The sequence below is a fragment of the Cannabis sativa genome, chromosome 1, assembly GCF_029168945.1.
Source record: "Cannabis sativa cultivar Pink pepper isolate KNU-18-1 chromosome 1, ASM2916894v1, whole genome shotgun sequence".
Taxonomy (NCBI): domain Eukaryota; kingdom Viridiplantae; phylum Streptophyta; class Magnoliopsida; order Rosales; family Cannabaceae; genus Cannabis; species Cannabis sativa.
The window spans coordinates 47,212,575-47,234,873 of NC_083601.1; the positions used below are offsets into that span (position 1 = coordinate 47,212,575).

The 22,299-nt window shown below is 32.4% G+C and overlaps 2 protein-coding genes across 5 annotated transcripts; one reads left to right on the top strand and one right to left on the bottom strand.

The window, feature by feature from the left end:
* Positions 1-10,196: 10,196 nt before the first annotated feature.
* LOC115708214 (probable receptor-like protein kinase At1g80640) lies at positions 10,197-13,537 on the top strand. 4 transcript variants are annotated; one of them, XM_030636425.2, is made up of 10 exons: positions 10,197-10,706; positions 11,033-11,209; positions 11,341-11,603; positions 11,685-11,817; positions 11,929-11,992; positions 12,083-12,179; positions 12,280-12,382; positions 12,634-12,752; positions 12,965-13,054; positions 13,151-13,537. In XM_030636425.2, the coding sequence occupies exons 1-10, from the start codon at positions 10,529-10,531 to the stop codon at positions 13,310-13,312; spliced, it is 1,386 nt and encodes a 461-aa protein (XP_030492285.2). In that variant the 5' UTR covers positions 10,197-10,528; the 3' UTR covers positions 13,313-13,537. The 4 variants fall into 4 exon arrangements, with proteins under 4 accessions (XP_030492285.2, XP_030492288.2, XP_030492286.2 ...); XM_030636428.2 differs by having other exon boundaries at positions 11,344-11,603; XM_030636426.2 differs by having other exon boundaries at positions 11,036-11,209.
* Positions 13,538-15,750: 2,213 nt separating this feature from the next.
* On the bottom strand, positions 15,751-20,474 carry LOC115707901 (ATPase 9, plasma membrane-type). The gene is made up of 15 exons (XM_030635996.2): positions 20,322-20,474; positions 19,961-20,080; positions 19,764-19,862; positions 19,538-19,675; positions 19,115-19,429; positions 18,700-19,026; positions 18,488-18,607; positions 18,276-18,398; positions 18,096-18,200; positions 17,702-18,011; positions 17,089-17,603; positions 16,817-16,990; positions 16,549-16,731; positions 16,258-16,442; positions 15,751-16,163 (listed from the first exon to the last, which is right to left on the bottom strand). The coding sequence occupies exons 1-15, from the start codon at positions 20,367-20,369 to the stop codon at positions 16,067-16,069; spliced, it is 2,859 nt and encodes a 952-aa protein (XP_030491856.1). The 5' UTR covers positions 20,370-20,474; the 3' UTR covers positions 15,751-16,066.
* Between the last annotated feature and the right edge of the window lie 1,825 nt (positions 20,475-22,299).

Here is a 22,299-nt window from a genome sequence, read left to right on the forward strand (position 1 = left end):
ATCTTTCATTATTAAATTTTAAAAGATTTTTTATCTAATAAAATACGTGTCTATTAAACTTTACAATATATTTGGCTGAAAAAAAAAAGAAATAAAAGATAATGTGATTACAATGGTGATAAAAATAGAAACACACCATTAAAGACAAGGAGATAAATAATTTTTTATTATTTATTTATGGTGAAGAAAGCATAGTTCATCTCATATATAAAATTCACTTGCGAAATAATCTTTTGAATTTTGTTGGGTACAATAAATTATTTGAAATTTTAACATATTTACAAGATAGTCTAAATAATTTGGGGCCTCTCAAAAGAAAAAAATAAATAATTTGGGGAATTTAGATAAAATAATAATAGTAATATTCACATGCAAATAATATAAATTTCCACATGCAATTTTTTTTTTTTTTTGAAGGGCCACATGTTAGACTTTTTATTTGGGGCATTACATTAAGTTTTATTGGTTTTATTAAACTTGGGTTGATTGGATAGTTCTTTCTTTGTGGTAGCCTCATATTGTTGGTGATCAATAATAATGGGCTTAGCATCCGTGTGTAAAGTTCAGGTGAAGCGAAGTGTGGGGCTTTTCTAGTTGACTCAAGCCTTTGATGAGCGGCCAATAGGGTTTTTTAGTAAGTCACCCTCCCTAACTCTATAAATACATATTGCGTCTCATCACAATATACCTTTTGATAATCAGATAAATAAAGCTAACCGCTTCGATTTAGAGATCTAGGGAGGAAGACTTAGTTGATAGTATTGCACTATCAAATTGGAATAAGCTGTGTGGATCAAACGGAGATAATTCATGGATTAATCGGAGTACACATACCTAATTATTATATATTACTATTGTGTTCTATGTTATATACAAATGGATCTTGGTATATTATTAATTTTAACGTGTGGTATCGCATTTATTGTATATGATTTAGAACCTATAATTTTTATAACAATTAATATGTATATGTTACCTTTTTTTTTTTTCCAATTACATATTAATTTCGTTATTATTTTATGTTGAATTTTTTATTTTTCGATCTTAAAAGTTTAGGGGTTTTATTCCTCATTAAATTCTCTTTCTTTTGATATATTACTTGCATAAAATCATTGAGTAAATTAGGAGAATTTTAAGATTAAACTTTTAGGGTTTATATATTTTCTTTATGAAATTAATTTTGTGTTTTTCAATTTATTGATTATAATCCGAAATTAATTGTACATATCTCATCAATCATTGATTTAAAATGTTTCTAAAAGTTTAATTTCCGAATTTGATCAAATTTTCAAGTTACTTTGCTTCTTTAGTTTTTAGATTAGTTTTAATTTAGATATACACGGTTTATGTGTTGTTGCATTTAAATTAATGTAGATCTATTAGAAATCGTAAACCAATCAAAATCCCTCTTTTTCCCGTCCATTTCGTCACTTTTTTGGCCGGAATTTCGTCCCGACCCGCTCGGGTCCGAACCGGTCCGCACAAAACCCATTTTTTCAGCCATGGAGGTTCTTTGGAGGTTGAAGACAACCTGCTGGGACGAAGCCCACTCGCGGCTGCCGGAGAGTGAGAGAGAGTGAGGTAGTTTCGTGACTCCGTTTTCGACGATTCTTTTTTTCAACATTATTAGAATTTGATTTCTGAATTTTTGGTGATTTTTAATTAATTTTTTGACGCCGTTTAATAATTATTATTATTTTAATGATAATTATGCAGTTAAAAAAATTATTAAAAATATTTTTTGATGATTTTTCGAAATCTGTCGATCATAGAAATTTTTTTGGGTTTCTTCTCGTTCCGTATGACATAGTCACTCTCTTATTTGATTTATCTTGACTATGTAATCTCCACCAATATTCTTTATTTCACATTTTTCCATTATTTGTTGTTCTAAAATTTTAAAACTTGATTGTTTGATGTAAAAATAATGTGTTATGGTGGACACTTTATTTTTTATTATCAATATATTACAAGCAATTTATATATAACTTTTTAGAAATTTGGTTGAAAATTATTAAATTTTTAATGATTATTTTATCACCAAATTTCATATGTTATAGAAAATATTTATTTTGGTTGGCTATATGTGTAATTACTTGCCCAAAGGTAGTAGTTATATATATTAGTTCACATTCCATGAAGTGAGTTAATATTAAATGTGTATATTTTAATTATTTGCCCAAAGGTAATAATTTAAATATATAAATTTATTATTATTTTTTGCTTGAATTAATACATATTTTTAAGAAATTTATTTGCCCAAAGGTAATAAAATTCTTAAATGATATGTATTTTTTTTCTTTGTTGTTAACTTCATGAAGGTAGATCATGTGTGTGTTATATTACCCGGGGAGTTTATAATGACGATTGACTGCAATATTTTCTAATGCATTGCTCATATTGCTTATTCAAGTTTTAATTTTTGGATTTTTTGGTCTCCTTTCTGAGAACATTAATAACGTTTTCATCTGAATTCTGAATGCTTCAACTTTAAGACATGGAAACGAGATGTGAAAATTGCTTTAGGCATAATAGATTTGGACTTATGCCTTCGAGAAGAAAAATCTGCTGATCTTATACTAATATCAGAATTATTGCCCAAAAAATTCTTCATGCACATTAGAAAAATTCAAATCATCTTAGTCTCATTGCTGTGAAACGTTTAATTCCTGAACATCTTTTGGTGGTTTGCCAAACACCACAAATGCTAATGAATATTTCAAAGCAAAGAAAAACTATTTCACACTAGTGAAATCGCTGCAGTTGGACATCTTATGAATGCAATGACAACCATTCAGTATGATAAATCAAAGGAGTGCGAGGTTTTATTTTAAAAATTATTAATGTTCAGTACAAGTTGAAAGATTATAATATTCCTCTTCCCGACTTTTACACTATTCTTCAAGTTCTTCATGCACTTCGCCTCTTTCAAATTATCAAGAACCTTTAAACAATTATAGTAAAATATAAAGTGTTAGTAACCTTATTTCTCAGTATAAAGTTAAGCAAAGTAAGCTAACAAAATGAGAAGAATGAGTCTTCTCACTTTGTTTCTCAACTCAAGCCCAACAAAGGATAAAGAAAATATGAAAAGAAGCAACCACAACCAGGGCTAAGGGATCTCAGAAGATAAGTGAGAGGGAGTCAAAGCTTAAAGGCACTTATGTTAGAGTTGATGTTATCTATATTGGCACACTTATTCTTGAATTACAGTTTAGTGTTCAGATTGTTTTGAACAGTAATTTCTTGATTCCTATTTTTAAAGTAATTCAGTTTCGCTTCCGCACAATGATTTTCTTTTCGTTTTGCCAATTATAGTGTTGACATTATGTTTGACTCCGAATAATTGGAAACTGTTTTTACTCTGATATTCTTTTCAAATTATCATTGACTTCCTTAGCTTCCTTTTTTAATATTGTGAATATTGTGGATAAGAAATCTTATATTAAGATAACATCCTTATTATTCTGGCACGATAAATCGGGTCATATTTCTAAAGAAAGAATTGATCGATTACTTCTAGCTAAAATTCTTTCTCCTGTTGATGTTTCGGTTGTGATACTTGTCTTGATTGTATCGGTGAAAAATTGACTAAAATAAGAAAGCGGTATCGCTCACTAGTCACTCTTTATAAGAGATTATCCACACTAACATCAGTAAACCTTATTGCAACACGTTGTGCAGCAACAAGTATTTTATAACTTTTATCGATGTTTTTTCTTCTTATGGCCTCACCTACCTGATCAGAGACAATCCAACGCTTTTGATAAAGTCAAAATCTTTCGAAATGTTCTTGAGAAATCATTGGGAAGAGTCATAAAATTTGTTCATTTTGATCGCGGAGGAGAATATTCTGGTTGTTATATAGAATCTAAACAACACATGAGGCCTTTTGCTGAATATTTTCTAGAATATTGTGTAGTTTCTCAATACAATATGTCAGGTTCACTGAGAAAAATGGCGTTGCTGAAAGCACTCTCATGGATATGCTTAGAAGTATGATGCGTAGATCAAATCTTCCAGAGTTTTTTATGGGGTGAAGCACTTATGACTGCAACTTATATTTTAAATCGTGTTCCGAGTAAATCTGTTCCCAAAACCCCTTATTAAGTTGTGGACTGGGCGGAAGCCTAGTCTGAATCATCTTCGTGTATGGGGTTGTCAAATTTGAAGTAAAGATTTATGATCCTAATTTGAAAAAGTTAGATCCGAGAACAAATCTTTGTTATTTCATTGGTTATCCAATGCGATTAAAAGGCTATCGCTTTTACTGTCCTACTCGTGGTACGTGAATTGTTGAATCTCAGACTGCTAAATTTTGATGTTGCTGAAAATATTCATTCACCATCTCTTGAAATGGGGGAGTCATCTAAAGGAATTTTTATTCCTATGTCTTTTTCAAGAGATGATAATAATAGCAGTCTTATTCTTACTGCAGTTGATAACGACTCACATTCTTGATGAATATATTGCTCCTACTATTTAAGATGACGAGGGTCCTACTATTGATGAGGAACCTATTATTGAAGAAGGTTTTGTTGTTGATGAGGGTCTTGTTATCAGAGAAATCTAATTGTGGAATATGTCATTCAAAATGATGGTCAATAAATAGAGGTTATTCCAGAAGTACCTCCTATATGGAGATCTCAAAGACAAAAGATGTCAATAAGGTGTGATGATAATTTTATTTACCTTGGAGAAGGTGAATGTAATCTTGGTCATTTTGTGGAACCTCTCACTTATAGTGAAGCACCTAATTGTCCACATTCTTCAAAATGGATAGAAGCTATGAATGATGAGATTAAGTTCATGGACAAAAATAATGTATATGAGGAAGTTAGTTCTATTACCTGATGGTTTCAAACCAATAGGTTGCAAATGAATTTTTTTAAGAACTAAAAGGATAAAATGGGGCAGATTGAAAGGTTTAAAGCGCGTTTAGTGGCTAAAGGCTTTACTCAAAGAGAAGGTATTGATTACACTGAAACTTTCTCACCTGTTTCTACTAAAGATTCATTCAGAATCATTATGACCTTAGTTGCGCATTTTGATTTAGAGTTGCATCAAATTGATGTTAAAACTATTGTTCTGAATGGAGAATTGAGTGAGCAAATTTTTTATGTCTCAATCTGAAGGCTTCGAGGAAAATGGAAATGACAATTTGGTTTGCAAATTGAAATGATCCATTTATAGTCTCAAACAGGCATCTCACTAAAGGGTACTTGAAGTTTAATAAGGTTGTGACAACATCGTTGGGTTTCATCGAGAACAAGTTTGACTAGTGTATTTATATGAAGATCAGTGGGAGTCATCATATTTTTCTTGTTCTTTATGTAGACGATATTTTACTTGCCAGCAGTGATTTGTCATTACTAAATGAGACAAAAAAAAAAAAAAAATCCGTCTTCCAATTTTGATATGAAAGATCTTGGAGAGGCATTCTATGTTTTGGGGATTGAGATCCATCGTGACAGGAATCGAAAAGTTCTTGGCTTACCTCAAGAAGCTTACGTTACTCGTGTGCTCAAAAGGTTCAACATGAATTTGTGTAAAGCTGGTTTCGTTCCTATTCTGAAAGGGACAAATTTACTAAGCAACATTGTCCCAAGAACAACTTAGAAAGAGAAGCAATGAAGAATATCCCATATGCAAGTGCAGTAGGGAGTTTGATGTATGCTTAGGTTTGCACTAGACCTGATATTGCTTTCATGGTCGATGTTCTTAGGAGATATATATCTGATCCTGGCCATGATCATTGGGTTGCAGCTAATAAAGTTTTGAGATATTTGCATAGAACGAAGAGTTTTATGCTTGTGTATAAGCATGTCAGCAATCTTTAAGTTGTTGGTTATTCAGATTCAGATTTTGGTGGTTATGTAGATGATTTAAAGTCAACTTCTGGCTATATTTTCACTTTTGTTGGTCTTCTTTATTTCTTGAAAAAGTGTTAAATAGACTTTGATCGTATCATCTACTATGTATGTTAAATTTGTTGCATGTTATGGGGCATCTTTGCAAGTTTTATGGTTAAAGAATTTGATTTTAGAGATACGACTAGTTGATCCTATTTCCTCTCCTATACTAATCTATTGTGATAATAGTATTGTTGTTTTCTTTTCAAAGAATAATGAGATTAGTAGTGCTTCTAAATATAAGGAAATAAAGTATCTCACTATTAAAGACTTGGTTAAGAAAGAAGACATTGTGATAGAATATTGAAAGACCGAGTTGATGTTTGCAGATCCTCTAACCAAAGGATTAAGTGCCATATTGTTTGATAAACATGTTTTTGATATAGGCATTTTATAATCTTTTGTTCCTTTGGGTTAGTGGGAGTTTCTTGCTTTATCTTTTGAGATTACATTTATATGTAATTTACTTGTTGATGTTATGAACTACTTTGTGGGCCAATACTTTTTTTATTATTGGATGTTTATGCTTTCAGTTAGGCTTTGTTATATTCTCGAGAATAATTGAATTGAAAGCATGTAGTTCATATCTTGTTGTGATCATTGTATTTTAAGTATATTTGCTTAATAACAATGATATGTTGTTGGCTTAATTTTTTAAGCAAGTTTAGTGACACTTACTTATGTTAAGTGGTGTATGATGAATTTCACTGGCTTATTTATTAAGCATCACGGTATCAGTGAAATTGAGGACTGATAAGGATATTATGTTATTTTAAATTGATCACATGTTGAACATAAATCCTTACCACACTCTAAAGACTTTATTGACCATGTCGATTTAATACTTTGGTATTTGTGATTATGAATGTCTTTTGTTGAGTTAAAAACAATATGAATCGTCATAGTTCATTATCAAAGGTTAAATTGACCGGTATGTTGAGATCTTATCGAGAGAACTATCATTTTTAAAGTGGCCACAAATGTTTTCTTGTTGTTCAACCCATGAGTCGTTTTCAAATAAAATTATTTTGATATATAATATATATGTATTAAAATTAATGTAGCCCAAGTGGGAGAATGTTAGACTTTTTATTTGGGCTTACATTAAGTTTTATTGGTTTTATTAAAACTTGGGTTGATTGGATAGTTCTTTGCTGTGGTAGCCCATATTGTTGGTGATCAATTGCTAATGGGCTTAGCATCTGTGTAAAGTCTAGGAAGAAGCGAAGTGTGGGCTTTTCAGTTGAAGCCTTTGATGAGCGTGCCCAGCCTTAACTAGGGTTTTGTAGCTAAGTCCCCTCCCTAACTCTATAAATACATATTGTCTCATCACAATTGTATACCTTTTGATAATCAGATAAATAAAACTGCTTCTGATTTAGAGATCTAGGGAGGAAGACTTAGTTGATAGTATTGCACTATCAAATTGGAATAGCAATGGGATCAAACAGAGATAATTGCTATGGATTAATCAGGTACACATACCTAATTATTATATATTACTATTGTGTTCTATGTTATATACAAATGGATCTTGGTATATTATTAATTTTCTAACACCACATGCAATTATTTATCATAAAAAAATACCAATTTTAATATGAGAAATTGGAATGAAAGAATTTTGGAATATTAGAAGTTGGGAAATTTGAGTTATGGTCATCAATTCAAGAGAACCATAGCAAGTATAAGCCACTCCCACCTCATTTTTACATCTTTAGGTACTTAGAAAAAGTTCGAAAGTGATGAGCCTTGTGATTTGGTCACTTTCATTATCATATTTATAATATGGTTGAGTTAAAGATGTTATGTTTGGAGTTGGGACAATGCATGGGACATAAACATAATGTTATGTTTGAAGTAAAGAAAAGATGGGATGGGGACTACTAAGACTAACAATAATAACAACAATAATATAGTTATAAGTTTCCATACTTTTAACATTCCCTACACTGTAGGGTAAGGTAGTGTGTGTTTAATTAATCTCTTTGTCACATATCCATAACCATGCACCTACTATCATATCCTATCCACAATTCAAATTTCAAACCATATTATTATTATTATTTATATAATATACATCATGTATCCATTTTTTTATTTAATTATATATATATAGGTTTTGGCCTTTGCTAGTAAGTGACCCTTTTCAATTTTGATTATGGTCATTAAAAGAAGTTATGTCCATTTATATGATATTCAATATTGCAGAGACATTAATTATGCTTATACTTAATATAATGGTAAATAAATAGTATTTTTCCTTCCAATTTATGTTTTATTAACTTATATTTGTTTAAGTTATGCATGCAATAGATTAGATATAGATTATGTAAGGTATATATGTTTGTCTTGTTTACATCAATATAATACAAACGAATGTTCCTTTTAATGATATAACTAACATAGTTAAGGTTAAAAGCACATGCCTTTCGTTTGCTTTTCTCTTACTATGGACCACTCCAATAAAGTACAGTTAAAAATCCAATCCAAGGAAGGGAAAAACAAAAGAAATATATATATGAACTTTAAACAAGGTAAATATAAGTTGCAATTTTAAAAATACTTGTCTATTTTAGGTATATGAAAGACATTTCTCAAAATAAACAAGCATGTTTTTAGTAGGTCATTCACATATATGTTATGTCTCATGTCCACCAATGGAGACATGACAACTCTTACATATTTTTCCATTAGTTATGTCTATCATGATACTTTAATTTATCTCTATTAAAAAATTGAAATAATTTTAAACTCTACTTATAAATATACTCAAATTCCACAAACTCATATATGGTGTACAAAAAATTGTGTGCCAATTAAGTTTAGCATAGTATAAAAATTTACATCATAATAAATAATGATTTACTTTTATATCTATTTTTATGTTATTTTTGTTATTTTATAATAATATGTAACTATAGTATTAAATAATAAACGTTTTATTATTTTATATTTTGAATAAAATATTAAAAAGAGAATTAATTTAATATTAAATTTTGTAATTATATTTTTCTGTAGCACAATTAATTCTTAAAATAATATGTTTAATGAAATGTTTAATTATATTTTGAAACTATAATAATGTGTTTTTTTTTTAAGGTTTTTAAAAAATGTTTAACAGGCTCTCTAAAAAAAACTTTTTAAAATAATATGTTTAATGAAATCTTTTATTTCAATAATAATAATAATAATAATGTGATAGTTTCACACTTCTCCTCACAAAGAGGAGGTTTCAATCAAAGTAGTAATTGTTAATTATTTTTTTTTTTATTATTATTGCTATTTTAATTTTGAGGAGAGGGTTTTAATTTCAGATCACTTTCCTCAAAATTAAAATAGAGCAATTTGCGGCGAAACCCCCTTATGTTTTGATTTTTATACACTTAACCCCCTTATCTTTATTTTTGGTGGCAAAACCCCCTTATGTTTTGATTTTTATACACTTAACCCCCTTATCTTTTTTTTTTGTGGCAAAACCCCCTTATGTTTTAATTTTTATACACTTAACCCCCTTATCTTTTTTTTGGTGGCAAAACCCCCTTATGTTTATTTTTCTTTGCAAATTTGACACGCCAGTTAAATATTACCGTTAAATATCAACTGCATGACCACTGTATACACCTTTGTATATGTAACGGTAAAACCTCGAAGTCGATACAGTAGTAATCCGGTTAGTATTTAACGGTAATATTTAACTAAAACTTTAAATGTGCAAAGAAAAGTAAACTGAAGGGTTTTGCTACCAAAACAAAAGATAGAGGGGTTAAATGTATAAAAATTAAAACATAAGGGGTTTTTGCCACAAAAAAAAAAAGATAAGGGGGTTAAGTGTATAAAAATTAAAACATAAGGGGGTTTTGCCACCAAAAAAAAGATAAGGGGGTTAAGTGTATAAAAATTAAAACATAAGGGGGTTTTGCCACCAAAAAAAAAGATAAGGGGGTTAAGTGTATAAAAATTAAAACATAAGGGGTTTTGCCGCAAATTGCTCATTAAAATAATAATAATAAAAATAATTAATTAATAAGCACCAGTAAAGTACTATCGTCAATTATAACTGTTTCAATTTTGATTATGTTTTATTAACTATAGTTAGCAAGGTTTGATGGTTAGGCTATCCTTGTATTCAATTACTTATTTTGTATAAGACAATTAATGAATAAATGTGGATTCTATGTCATCTCGAAGTAGATGGGATTTCAAAAAAAAAATGAAAGTGGTAGTAAAAATGTTTGTAGAAATGAATATTTAAATTAAACAAAATAGGGAGAATGTCAAATTTATTGTGTGTATCCAGAAGAGTGAGTGTGATTGAGTGAAGTTTTTTTACCTTTTGATAACTACCACATGATTTCATGTCCCATTTGGATGGATACAGATCACCCTACAATTAAAATAAAAGTGCTTTCTTGGTTTTCCTCCTCCTCTCTTTTGTCTTCTTCTCACTTCTCTCTCCCTCCCAACAAAAAAAAAAAAGGAAAAACCAGAGAGAGGGAGAGATTCAAATTTTACACAACAGCACAACTTCTCATTCATCCATTAATAATCTAAAGATATAATCTTTCTGTCTCTTCTCACTATATATATTATTATAGTAGAAGAAAAAGTAACTAATGAATCTATTTTCTCTCTTAATACCCATGTGGGTACTAATCATTACCATTTTGTTCTCACTCATTGTTGTTGATGCAAGAAGACCAGAGTCTTCTCCTTATTACATTTCTCGTCATGTTTTTCTTAAGGAGGAAGAACCCATTTCTCAGTTTTCTTCAATGGAGGATGAATCTTCAGGTATTTGGCGTTAAAGTTTGTGTTTTTATTTTCATGGTGTGTTCGTTTTGAGTTCTGGTTCTCAACTTGCTTAGGTTTATTTGTTGTTTTCTTTGTTTTAAATCCAAATGGGTTGTTTTTTTCTTCTTCATTTTCATACAAATTACTGAAGAAATAACCAAAGCAATTCAACTTGAAAAGCACAAAGCTTTTGATACATGATATTTTCCCCCCTCTTTAGTCTTCTTCTCAGAACCATAAGATAGGTTACCTAAATTGCCCCCTTTTTGAATTTTGAAAATGGTATTTTTTTAAAAGCTTAACGAATATTCTTGTTGTGTTATTAGCAGCAGCAAAACCTGAGGTTAGAGTAGTGCACCACCATGATTTGAACAAGAGAATTCTTATTGCTCTAATTGTTTCTTCCACTTTCCTTGGTGGACTCTTGCTGTTTCTCTCTTGCTTTTGGATTTATAGACATAGAAAGTTGAGAGACTCCAATGGGAAGAGCCAAAAGGAAAAGGGTATGTTCCCTTTTCACCATTACTTCATTAATTTTGTTTAGTTAAAAAGTTAATTGAAATCACCTAGATTATGAACCATGTTTTGCCTTCATGTCCTCTTGTTTTTTCATAAATGCATTTCAATCAATTAGAAGAGGCTTCAAAAGGGTTATCATTGAGTTCAGCAATGGTGGGGTTTAGCTCCTCAAGGATGGGAAGTAGTAGGAAGGGTTCAGTGGCTATTTTCGATTATCAAACGTTGGAAGCTGCAACTAACAAATTTGGGAGAAGTAATGTTTTGAGTGAGGGTGGTTCTGGAATTGTTTACAAAGCTCTTTTAGATGAAAAAGTTCTTGTTGCTGTGAAGAAAGTAGATGTTACTACTACTGGATCAGATGCTGAAAGAAAATTTAATGTAATGCTTTCCCCATTTGAGACTGAAATTGGTTTTTTGTGTGTGCTCTTTTGCCTTACTAGTCTTTTCTTTACACATCAGAATGAGGTGAAATGGCTGAGCAAAATTTGGCACCAGAACATTATCAAACTTTTGGGATATTGCATTCATAACAAAACAAGGTTCCTTGTCTATGAAATGATGCAAAATGGATCATTAGAAACTCAATTACATGGTAAGAATTTTCTATTGGCAACAACTGAAAACGACAAGGTTGAAATAAAGACTTTTGAATAAAACTTTATAACTATATATTGGCATTATGTTTGTTTGTTTAATTCTTTAGGGCCTACTCAAGGATCAGCTCTAACTTGGCATCTCAGGTTGAAAATTGCTGTTGATGTTGCCAGGTAGGTACTTCCACAAGACTAATTTTAACCGAAATTTTCGACCGTTTAGTGTATTAATATGCGTTGAACCACCGTTGTTGATGATGTTAGGGGACTGGAATATCTTCATGAGAACTGTAATCCTCCTGTGGTACATAGAGATCTACAATTGTGTAACATTCTTCTGGATTATAATTTTAGTGCGAAGGTGAGAATATATCATATCAGTAACCTTTTGATGCTTGATTCTTTACCCCCTCTTTTCCCTTAATGAGATATTTATTTGTTTTTCCCTTTTCTTGATCTAGCTTTCCCATTTTGGAATTGCTGTAACTTCTGGGTTTGACAACAAGGACAACATTGAAGTGTCAGAAACTTCAGCTTATGTAGCTCCAGAGTACATTTTGGATGGTATGTTTCTTTCATTATTAACCTGTAAGAATATAGGAAGCATTTTCCTTTACTTATTTTCTTACTCATTGTGTTTTTATGTATGCATTTATTGATTTTGGATTTTTTCTGGGATTGTTAAGAAGAAAACAAAGATTGTTTTTGTCTGTTTAGTATATCTGCTCAGGCCTAGCATGTTGTGGTCCCATGAAGTGTATATACTCTTAATTCATAATAATATAAATAGAAATAATGTCATAATATCATTTCAGGAAAATTAACTGATAAAAGTGATGTCTATGCTTTTGGGGTTGTTCTTTTTGAGCTCCTCATTGGAAGAAAGCTTGTTGAATATAAGATACCAGATCAGAACCAGTCTCTAGTGAAAAGGGTAAGAAGCATCCTTCAACCTCCAAAACTCATGGCCCTCTTCCAAATTTTCTTTCGGCTATGCTTGGAAATTGAATTTTAGTATCGAAAGAAACGTGTAAGGAAAATGTTTCCATATCAAACATGTGAAACATTTTTTTCTTACCCCACCGAAATTCATTTTCCAAACATAGCCTTAAAATCTCTAAACATAATTTTCGAACCAACTTGCAGGCAATGCCTCAGCTCACAGACAGAACAAGGCTTCCAAATGTTGTGGATCCTGCGATAAAAGACACCATGGATTTAAAACACCTCTACCAGGTAAAAATTCCTATCGAAATCACCATTTTTGTTTCTCTTTCTTTCTGATATTAGATGTTAAATTAGAAAATAAAATGTGGGGATGAAATTGAACAGGTTGCTGCAGTGGCAGTTCTATGTGTGCAACCAGAGCCAAGTTACCGGCCATTGATAACCGATGTGCTGCATTCGCTTATTCCTCTTGTGCCTTTGGAGCTTGGAGGATCTCTAAGAGTAACAGAGCCAATCTCTGTCTGTTCCAACCCTTATGATCACTGATTTGAAAAGAAAAAAACTTAAATATGTATGTGTTTTCATGTTCTATTCCCACCACAGAATATATTTATATATATAACATAGTCTTAGTCATTAGACATTTTATAGTTGGATTCAGATGCAGGCAGAAAAGAACATTTAAAAATTTATACAAGAAGATTTCTTTTTACTATTATTAGAGTTGTAAATTGAACTAAATTAAGTGAAGTTGAGCTCAGCATCTTCATATTCCTTTTGTGTTGATGTAAATATATATTTGACTTATTGAAACAAACAACACTATCAATGGTGTATTACCTTAATTTTCTACGTAGAAAAGCTTTATAAGTTCCCAAACTAATCAAATTTTTGTTTTGTACTGTAACTGCAACCACATTGGCTAAGTTTGTAACATATAATCCAATCTCAAGAATCAAGATTTATTTACAACGATATAATCCATGTTATTTTGTTAATAAACTATATATTTATATATATATTAGAGTCTTCTTTGTATTTATCGAAATTTCTTTTTCTTTTATTTCTTATAAAATAATCGTTGTATCGAAAAATCCAATAGGTTGTTTGGAATCAAGGACGGAGGCATAAGCATCAAAGGATCAAACGATTAGAGAAAAAAAATTAAAGGGGGCAAATAAAATTATTTTTTTTGCTAAAGTATTCTCTTTAATATTATACCGCTTGTAATTAAGTAGTGGGTCACATATAATTTAAGAAAATAAATTGTAAGAATATCGGTAACCAATCATAAAGTGACGTCTATGAAAAGTGTTGGGCACGTTTTTATATTTTAATTATAATAATAGAGTATAAAATTGTAACCCCTGAACTTAGGAGTGTAAATAGATCGGATCTGATTCGGCTATGATCCGAATCGATTTAGATCACGTAATGATATGTTCCACCCGCTAGATCAAATATTCAGATCGAATCAGATTCAACTTGACTTATTTGAATTGGATCTGATCTGGCCTGGCCTTTTTTTTTTTTGAATTTTAACTTTATATTTAAATTTATAATTTTATATCTATTTTAATTTTATATTTGTATTATTTAATACAATACTATGTTTGGTATTAACTTGTATTAATAGATTGTGTAAAGTTATAATATATTTTCAATAAACTTGATCCCAACACTAACTATGAGTCGGGTCCCGAGTCCGAGTCTCGGGTCTCGGTCCAGGTCCGAGTCCGAGTCTTGAATTTTTTAAAAAAAATTTGAAACCAGATCGAATCAGATCAGATCCAAAAAGAAATTAGGTGGAGTAGAGTAGATTTGATTCGAGATCCAATAAGTAACCGAATGTTTCGGATCAAAGCTCTAACCCGATCCAACTAAATGGATTTTTTCGATATACCTACCTAAACATTTGTTTGAACCCAAAATTCTTAAGTTTATTGAAATTGTTAGATTTATTGATTTTGTTAAATTTTAACAATACTTTGTTGTGGATGTATTGATATCTAGTGAACATTTATAGCTCTGAATATTCATTAGTAAAATGAGACAAAAATCTTTAAAATTGAGGAAGACAATTTCGTACAAGTTGGAATAACATAAATCCTAAATAACATGATTAAAAATATATATTATTATTGTATGATTATTATGGAATGTGGTGAATATTCTCAGCTCCTCCAAGAGAATTTGTTTGTACTAATACTTATTTAGCATAATAAAACTCTGTCCCTCTCTCAATTTCCATGGCTGGATCAACAACAAGCAAATCCTTAACAAACTGGTTGTTGTGCACTAACAACTCAAAGAACCTCTTTGTGAAAATAGTACACCCCGGCGGTCACGTAGAGTTACATGACAGACCAATACAAGCTTCAGAAATCATGTTTCGGAGTCCACGATGTTACGTGGCTCACCCACACGTGTTTCGCCAACCATGGGCAACACTCTCCCCCGAGACCATGTTAAGCCTCGGCCACAAATACTACGTCGTACCCATTGCCACCGTTCGAAAGCTCCAACGTTTATCTCTGAGACAATCTCCTGTTCCCCTGCTTCTTCATCAAACCACTTCTTCGAGATCAGACCAGGAATTCAATGTCGTTGACCCAATTTCTAGTTCTGACTATGCAAGAAAAAAGAGAGAGAAAAATGGGTGGCGTTTTTTTAACTGTTTTTGCTTGTTTCGAGTGTTTAAGACGAAACGAAACGGTGGCGTTTCGAGAAGTAGTAGAAACAGGAATATTGATCGTACTAATTGGCTACCCAGGTTGGGCAGCATTAATGAGGAATGATAATGAAGTAAGGCCACGTTTGGTATCCCTTATATATAAATAAATTAATGTTGTTATTTTGATAAGTATTTTTTTTACATGATTGCTTTTAAGTGAAGAAAAATCCCATAGAATAGAAATAGAATAATAATATGTTAATAATATTTACTGAAAATGAACAAATAATATTTATATAGAGGATTGAGCTGAAGTCAAAAATAGAGAATTATCATTGAAAAAGAATGATGAAATAAAAAAAGTAAAATCTATGCAAAGTAGCAGAATTATTCCTAAAATTCTCCAACTTTGAATGAATTAAATGCCTAGAGCAATCAATCAATCAAACTTAGTTGGATTATTCTCAACTCTTTGCAATTTTCCTATATATAAAAGCCATATAAGAAAATAAAAAAAGAGTGAAAGCACACTACACTTCCATAGTTTCATTCAAGTTTATGTTTCTTTTCTCTCTTTCTCTCTTAATAATTTGTTTACCAAAAAAAAAAACATAAACACAAAGCTCTCAAACGGTATAATGTTGTTGAATTGTCTCTATGTCAAGTCCTTTGAGCTTGACAACTGATTCAACATGCCCTTTAAGTGTATGAAGCTCCCTAAGCCTGAAAAGTGATAACCCCACCATCAAAAACAGTATATATAAGCTAAGTATACACAAATACATACACATAATGTATAAGGATTCTCAATATGTACCTTGCAACTTCAGCTCTCTTTTTAGCTTGTTCAGCTATTTCAGACAGTTCCCTGTAATTGTTTTTACTGTCATTTAATATATCAGCCGTTTGTGGACTCTGTAGACCATGAAGTGTACGTTGAGCCAATGCCCATTGAGCTTCCCTTTCTCCTCTTCCATAATCTCTCTTATTGGTAAAAGCAGTCTGCATATCACAACAGAGTTCAAACAAAGTAAAAATGAGACCTTTTGTTTGATTTTTCCTTAATAGTCGCATAAAAATGAAACCTTTATTTAATTGTATACATTACCTTGTTCTGAAGTAAATTATCCCAAGCCTTGCCACTGAGTGCATAACGAATGATGAACTTAAGAATGTCTAATGGGATGTAGAAGATGATGCTGTAAAGCCATATAACACCAGCCCATCCCCAACCAATCCCCTTCATTCGAGCAAAAGTCCAGTTTGCATACACTGATATTAAAGTAGCCACCTTTGGGGAAAAAAAGAACATAAGGTAAATAACACTTAACTTATATGAACTGAACTGAAGTTAAGTTTAGTGTTTGTTTTCATACCAGTTGAGCTATGAGAAAGGCAATCATGAGGAAGAAACCAGGTCTTTCAACAAAAGACCAGCTTCTAGACCTTGTCACAAAGATAAGTGCTTGACTCACAATACTAACTTGAAGGTAAACAGCTGCAGTGAGCTCATCTTCATTGTTTCTTAGAGGTACTAACCCAAAAGTGTTCTGCAATTGTTAATGGTGAACAAGTAGATAAAATTTTTGTATGTAATTATGTAACTAAGTTTCATGATTCAAAATAATGATTGGGTTTTGGTTTTTACCGTGAAAAAGTCAGAACTTTGAGCAAGCCAGAAGAAAACAACTGTCATGACAGCCAAGTATGTCCCAAGAACTGTGCCAGTGGCGAAAATCTCCTTAAGCTTCCATGAGTCAGGAACAGGAGATGGTTTAACTCTGTCTTTAGATATAGTCATGATGGTACCATCGTTTAGTATGGCTATGATCAACACCATGAAAGGTGAGAAATCAAACTTCCATATAAGAGCTAAGAGCATGAATCCAAGCACGATACGAATAGTTATAGCGACTGCATAAATGGTGTAGTTTTTCATCCTTTGGAAGATGGCTCTGCTTGTCAAAACCGCGCTTATAATCACACTCAACCCCGGCTCAGTCAAGACTATGTCCGAAGCACCACGAGCAGCATCTGTTGCATCAGCCACAGCAATTCCAATATCTGCTTTCTTTAATGCTGGGGCATCATTCACACCATCTCCAGTCATTCCACATATGTGTTTCTTGTCTTGAAGCTTTTTCACAATTTCATATTTGTGTTCTGAAATTGCAAAGTGAGTGAGTTAAACTCATTAATACTTATATCACAATCAATCAATCAATACAAGCTGAGAGAGAGTGTTTTTAGTAATAGTTTACCAGGGAAGACTCCAGCAAAGCCATCAGCTTTCTCAATGAGCTCATCAATAGGGATTCCAGCAATGGATTCATCTTTACTTTCACCAAGGAGAGAAGAAGAAGGATACATGTTGGTTCCCATGCCAAGTCTCCTACCAGTCTCCTTCCCAATAGCTAGCTGATCACCAGTGATCATCTTCACATTGACACCGAGATTAAGAGCTCGGCGAATAGTCTCTGCACTGTCATGCCTTGGTGGATCAAATAGAGGCAGCAAACCAACAAACTCCCATGGTTCACCTGCACTTTCCTTGGTCTTTTCTGGCACAGCCTGATCAAAAAATCAAAAGGGTATGCCTAATTTTTAAAGAACACAACTAACATAAAGAGAGAAGGCTAAGGAAAGAGCTCTCACTTGTCTACCAACAGCAAGAGAACGAAGACCTCGTTCTGCGAATTTATCTATAATGGCATGAGCTTTCCTCTTCACATCTTCTCTAAGGTTGCAGAGCTCAATGATCTGTATCATGGAATCAAATGAGGACAGCATATTGAAAAGTGAATATAACAAGCATAAGTAGTATTAATGACCAACCTGCTCTGGTGCACCTTTGCTAACCCGGTGCCAATTGCCTTCAGTGTCAATATAAGTTATGGCTGTACGCTTATCCACTGGATTAAAGGGCAAGAAGTGAACCTCAGTGATACCTTCTCTGGCCTGCAACACAAATTTTCATGATAAGTTTAAACCTTATTAAATTAATGATAATCAATCACAAATGACAGTTCTAGTTTGTGTTATTATACCTCCTTGGGATCACCCAACATTCCAACTATACAAGCATCAATAGCATCTTGGTTCTCAACTCTAGAAGCTCTTGCCCCAAGCAAGATCAAGTTGTCCTTGTCCACATCTTTCACAAACACCTATAAAAAGGTAAACTTCGTGATGAAAATTAGCCATTTGCTACTTTTATAGCACTTTATTGGAGATGCTCTTATGGTTTATGATCACTAACCTCGACCATGGTCTTGTCTACAGTAAGCTTGTTTAGAGTAAGAGTTCCGGTTTTGTCACTGCAGAGAACATCCATTCCAGCCATCTCCTCAATTGCTGTCATTCTCTTAGTGATGGCGCCCTGCTGTGACAGCCGGTGTGAACCAATAGCCATTGTAACAGACAAAACTGTAGGCATGGCAATTGGAATGCCTCCAATGAGAAGCACCAAAAGATTATCAATTCCATCTCTATACCTCCTGTGCTGAATTGGGTACATTACTACTATCTCTATCACCATTCCAAGAGCAATTGAGCAAATGCAGAAGTTTCCAATAGCAGTCAAAACCTTTACAAAACACCCATCATATCAGACTCTCAAAACATCATTTGAAAACAAATGTATAAAGTTTCTTATTCTTATTCTTTTTTGGTACCTTTTGGAAGTGTCCTACTTGATTGGTGCTGTCAACCAAATGTGCAGCCTTACCGAAAAAGGTATGAACACCAGTGGCTATAACAATTGCCTCAATCTCACCTTGCTTAACTGTAGAGCCAGAGAAAACTTCATCACCTGCATACCTTGTAACTGGTAAAGACTCACCAGTGAGTGCAGACTGATCAATCTTTAAAGGGTCTCCTTCCAATAGCCTAGCATCTGCTGGGACAATATCTCCCAACTTAATACTAATCACATCTCCTGGAACCAAGATTGCAGCCTCTTGCTCACCCCATCTACCATCTCTTAGAACCTAAAAAAACCCAAACACAAAAAAAATTGTTCAGTTCAGTTGGAACAAACATCAATCAATCAAACAAAACTAAAAGTCAATTGATGATGATTTGACAAAAGGGTCAACCTTGGTTTTTGGTGCTAGACCAGCCATAAGTGCTGCAGCAGCATTCCCAGCATTGTTTTCTTCAATGAAACTTATTGTAGAGTTTATTATGAGTAATGAAACAATACCCACAAAATCTTGCCAATCTGGTGGTTTACCCTGAATTCCATTATTGAAAATATTATTAACAAAACAATAACATACACACACATATACATATATATACACATTATATATAAGTAATTACCCCTCCATTAGCCAATGCTATGGCCATGATAGCAGCAGCCTCCATGACCCATGAAAGAGGATTCCACATAAACCCCAAGAATTTCAGGAACTTACTTTCCTGTTACATCATCAAATATATACATATGAGTATATATATATTTAATCTCCCCAAATATATATACATATATATGAGTGTGTATATATATATATATAGACCTCCTTCTCTTCTAACTTGTTTGGACCAAAGACATCCAATCTCTTCTGTCCTTCCTCAGTGGACAACCCAGCTTTGGTACATTGCAATTGAACAAAAACCTCCTCAATTGGTATTCGTTCCTGTGTCACATCCCAATTTTTGTTACAAATAAAAATAAAATTAAGAAAAAAGGGTCAAAATTTATTAATTGTAATTCACTACAAAAACTACATAAAATAAACAATGATTTCCCAAATTTTGATTATAACACAACGAACAGAATATACATAATTATAAAAACAAGAACTTTGATTAAAAAGAAAAAAGAAAAGAAGTATTTTTGCATGGTAAATGAAGAAAGACAAAAATAATAGTACTTACAAGATCGACAGTCTCATTCTTAATTTCTTCGAAGTTATTGGCTGCCATGTTTAATGTAATTTTTGTTTTTCTTTGTACACAAACTCTAGTCTATCAAAAATTGTGTATTGCTAGGGCTATGTTGTGTTGTGTTGCATGGTGATGAATGTAATAGGAGACTCATAATGTTTATAGGTATTTATATTTAAATTAATTTTATTTATTTATTTATTTATTAATAAATCTTTTAGAATCTGTTTCATTTGAATTGGAATAAGTCGACCATGTATTTAGGATCTTAGTTCAGGTTCAATTTCCCTTTTTATTTTTTTTCTAATATATATACGTATGTTTTTTTTATTGGAGTGTATTAGGTTTGATTGTTTATTGTGGAGTATGTTTACCTATTTAAAAGGCAAATATTTTCTTTCTTATTCCATTGCCATAATTTCAAAATAGTCATCGAAAAGTAATACCCTCTTACCTCGCTCTACCAAGTTATTTGTAAAAAAAAAAAGAGAGAGAAAAGGCAAGTAATTAATTGATTGATTTAATTGACAAAAATATAAAATATAGTAGCTTGATTGACCATGAGAATTACCATTATAATCGTTCAATGTAAAAATATATGATTTTAATGGCATGTACTGAAAACTAGTATATTCTCTTCGAAGGAAACTTTATATTATTCTTCCCCAAGAAATTTATATAAATGATTCTTAATAGTTTGTTTGCTTAAATTTTATAAAGGGAAATTTGAATTTCTATGCTTACATTAAGGAATAATTTTTTCCCTAAACTTAAAATAGGGAATATTGGTAAAATGGGATAATATTTTCTTAATTCCCACAATACCCCCTATTTGAAACCATCAGCCCTCTCTCTCTTTCGCCTCTCTTTCTTTCTTTCTCTCTTTCTCTCGGTGCCGCACCCACGGCAGACCACCCACGGCAGACCACTCACGCCGTCGACGCTCAAACCATTTCACCGCCCCCACCCCCAAATGCACCACCACGGCTCACCTCCACCACCCACCCACTGTACCGCCCCCTCTCACTCTCTTCGTCTCTCTCTCGAACCGAACAGAAAAAAAAAAAAGCATATAGTCCGATGGTCGGACCACATGGTCCGATGGGGTCCGACCAATCTGACCCATCGGACCATGTGGTCCGACCATCGGACCATATTTTTTTTTTTTTAAGGAAAACGAAGAGAGAGATGGACATGGTCCGATGGTCGGACCACGTGGTCCGATGGTCGGACCACATGGTCCGATGGGTCCGATTGGTCGGACCCCATCGGACCATGTGGTCCGACCATCGAACCATGTGGTCCGACCATCGAACCATATGTTTTTTTTTTTCGGTCCGAGAGAGAGAGAGAGACAAAGTAGATAGAGGGGGGTATTTTTGGAGTTTTGAAAAAAGAGTCATATTTTTCATAGTGTAAAATGTATTGGTTCAAAAAGGAAATTTTGAAAATTTTTAAGTATAGAAAATCAAATTTCCCTTTATAAATAATAAAAAAAAATATATTCAAAAAAATATAATAATATATATTCTTAAAAATTATCGTTATAAAATTTAACAAAATATCATTAATTTACACTGTTTTTTTCAAAAAAAAAAGAAGGAAAAATCTATTATTTTTTTTGAATGCAAATTGGAATTTTATTAATTTGCTAAATCAGCCAAAAAAGACAAGACTCTAATTCAGTAGGAATATCGCTCCCACTAAAACTCGATCTGGAAAAGAATATGACACTCTAGCAAAACTGTGGGCAGTCATATTAGCAGATCGTTTAATAAAAAACAAAGAAACATTGTTTAAAATAGATGGAAACTTTTGACAATCCATCACCGCTCCCCCAAGAGGCGAAACCATAGTGATGTTACTTCGAATACCTTTGACAATTGAGAAACAATCGGACTCGAGCTCAACATTATCCCATTCATGATCCTTGATCCAACTTAACGCTCTTTAATGGCTAAAGCTTCAG